The sequence below is a fragment of the Dipodomys ordii genome, unplaced genomic scaffold (genome assembly GCF_000151885.1).
Source record: "Dipodomys ordii isolate 6190 unplaced genomic scaffold, Dord_2.0 Scaffold76, whole genome shotgun sequence".
Classification (NCBI taxonomy): domain Eukaryota; kingdom Metazoa; phylum Chordata; class Mammalia; order Rodentia; family Heteromyidae; genus Dipodomys; species Dipodomys ordii.
In genome coordinates this window covers 7960151-7963082 of record NW_012267292.1, presented here as the reverse complement: position 1 = coordinate 7963082, position 2932 = coordinate 7960151, and the positions used below count along the sequence as shown (strand labels likewise).

The following is a 2932-nucleotide window of genomic DNA, read 5'->3' as shown; positions in this document are numbered from 1 at the left end:
TTTATTTATTTTTTATTTGTGAACATACTGTACAGAGGGGTTACAATTACATGGGCAGGATAATGCGTACATTTCTTACCAAGCATTGCAGTCTCCTCCTTTGGTTTACCCTTCACATCCCTTCCCAGCCTCCCCCCTCCCCCAAAGTGGTGTAAAATTTTAAAGTGTAAAACATACTAAGAAGTATATTGACTTTCTCATATACTTTTTAGTAGTAGTTGAATGTTTCATGACTGCCTATCCAATAAAGATTGGTGAATTGACATGCCATTGGCAGTACATTTTTTAAAGAATAAATTTCTGTGACTGTATAAGCAAAATATTTCCATAATTAATCCACATGGTCATAGCAGATGGTTAAATGGAAGAAATGTCCTTGAAGTTATTCTTTTAACAGATGTTCTTAACTATTAGCTTCATGTTTTTACTCACCTAAATTTCCAAATAATTGAATAAAAGTTAACATATGCTTTCCTCCCTTTAATGGGCAGAGCCCATCATCAACACAAACTTTAGCACCATAGAAAAATTAACTTCAGTGGTACAATGCTAAAGGGTCTCTGTAGTATCTTCCCAGCCCTGTTCAATGGTTATTTCTCCTTTCTGTCTTTCCCAGAGTCCTGCAGAATGCACTTCTACTCTCAGACAGCAGCCTCCACCTCTTCCTGCAGAGTCACCTGAACTCCGAGGACATCGAAGCATGTGTCTCTGGGCAGACCAAGTACTCAGTAGAAGAAGCAATTCACAAGTTTGCTTTGATGAATAGACGCTTCCCCGAAGAAGACGAAGAAGGGAAAAAAGAAAATGATATAGATTATGATTCAGAAAGGTATTTCCTTGCGTTTTGATTTAATGTATACATATTTATAGAACACACAACGCACATGTGCACACACAGATATATACACACTCTGCTTTTTTGTTGATGTAATACTAAGATAATGAAAAAATTAATTGACTGAGATTTTATTGAGCTGTGACAGCTCATCATAGTAGTCTTCACACACACCTCCGCACTGAATTAATGAATGCAGTAGAAATTCAATTATCTGCATTCTGATTATGTGACTTTCATTTAGTCAGACTTGAATTATTCGCGTTTAAATTATCTAGCTAAAAAAATATCCAACTGCACTCCAAATGGCTAATTAAAAGTCCAAATTTCCTGTCTTTCTTTGTGACTGGAGATAATTAAAGTTCTCCTCTGTTACTCAGGCTTTGAGTGTGTTGTGAAAACCAATTTCCTCTTTTTATTATTTTCCCCCTCTCTTCTTTTCCAGTTCATCCTCTGGGCTTGGACACAGCAGTGATGACAGCAGTTCACAAGGATGTAAAATAAGTACAGCGCCACAGGAATCCTGAAAAATAATTCTAAAGGCATTACCTTAGGAATAGCAAATTGTGTCCAGTCCATAGAGAAGAGAGCTTGCTTGTAATAAATCCTTACCTAAAGCTCACTGTCACGATACTACGTATTTAAATTCTTAAAGACAGTGGGTGGTTCGTTTAGTAATGGTATGTATTTTTATGTTGTCTAATGTTAGCCATGCTTCTGTTTAAAGCAAAAGAAAAAAAATCTGTGAATGCCATACAGTCCTTATTGCCCAGTGTTACTGGTAAAGAAGATCCTGCCTTCAACGCAACTGATTTGTATGTTTGAAAAAAAAAAAAACAACCCAACTTAGTTGATTTTTATTGAATCCTAAAAGAGAAGTAAGATAGCATTTGAAACCCAAATAGAGCAAAGGGGCAATTCTTGTGAATGCAGTGTATGTGACGTTGGCTACCGCAAAGGGGACAGTGTAGAGCAACCTGCCCCTCAGACAGGTGGCTGCTACTCTGTGGCTACCTCCCCTGCACTGGCAAAAAACACTTTGCTTTTGCGTGTTTAACTGAACTATTTAAGAGTATTTAACCTTTCCAGTATTCTATTTCACACTTAGATGGAAAAATGTATCTTAAGATTAGAGCTATATTAAAAATAATGTTTACATCTTAGGAAAAAAAGGCAGAAATAGTGCTAGTAATTTTATTTAGTCTTGCAATATGTAGATTCAGAAGTAGATTTTCATTGTCTAAAACCCACTTAAATATGGTTTTTGACAACCAGTCATGTGTTTTCATTATCATTGGGTAATTAGAATTATAGCTTAATGACTTATTTTTTGACCAAATGTGTATAATTTTTTTAAATTACTCAACAACTTTCATCAACACTAGTAGCTACTTACTTACTACTTGTGTTTTTAAATCACAAGGACCTTAAAAATTAATATGTTTAATTTTAACTAAGAAGTATTCCCCATATTTTGGAAAGGATGTCAACTTGCTACTTTCCGAATTTATTCTGCACTTTTTGGAGCCCCTTCATAGTATGTATCTACCTTGAGATGGCTCTAATTTCAACAAAATGCCTTTTCTTAGTGGTCCAAAGATTAGATGTTTTAGATAAACTACTTTGAACTTCAAATTACAGAAGTTTTGTTTTCCCCACTTGAATGGTACAGAATACTGTGTGAAAAAAACAGGAAGATACTTTCATATAACTTGGCTAACTTGTTGCTTTGATTAAATGTTACCTAGTCTCACTGGCTGCTGCAGCAAAAGAAAAAAAAATCCATTTCATTTTATTTTAACTAGGAGCTGAAAAGTTACTGTATTATTAAAAACTCCAAGATAATAGTTTCAAAGAACTAACTAAAGAGAAAAAAAGGCTAGGAAACTGAAAACTAATAGAAGTAATTAAATGAACAGGAAGATGATTTCTTTTTTTAAAAAAAGGTTTAGTCTAAAACATTATTAAACTTTTATAAATATTTTGATTTAATGTGTCTTAGGCCCTTTTATTTTATCCTCAGAGACTCATTATTTTAATACAGGAAGAAAGCTTTTGCAGTCCTTATTATCCTGTTGACACATAGGGCTGGCCATC

The 2932-nt window shown here is 34.4% G+C and overlaps 1 protein-coding gene across 1 annotated transcript in view; it reads left to right on the top strand.

Moving 5' to 3' along the window:
* The window catches only part of Snx10 (sorting nexin 10), a 16730-nt gene extending 14026 nt beyond the window's left edge, over positions 1–2704 (top strand). The window contains exons 3-4 of the mRNA XM_013024484.1: positions 617–829; positions 1281–2704. Coding sequence (XP_012879938.1) covers positions 617–829; positions 1281–1362 — 295 coding nt within the window. The 3' untranslated portion in view covers positions 1363–2704. The remainder of the gene's footprint in view (positions 1–616; positions 830–1280) is intronic.
* Positions 2705–2932: the final 228 nt, after the last annotated feature.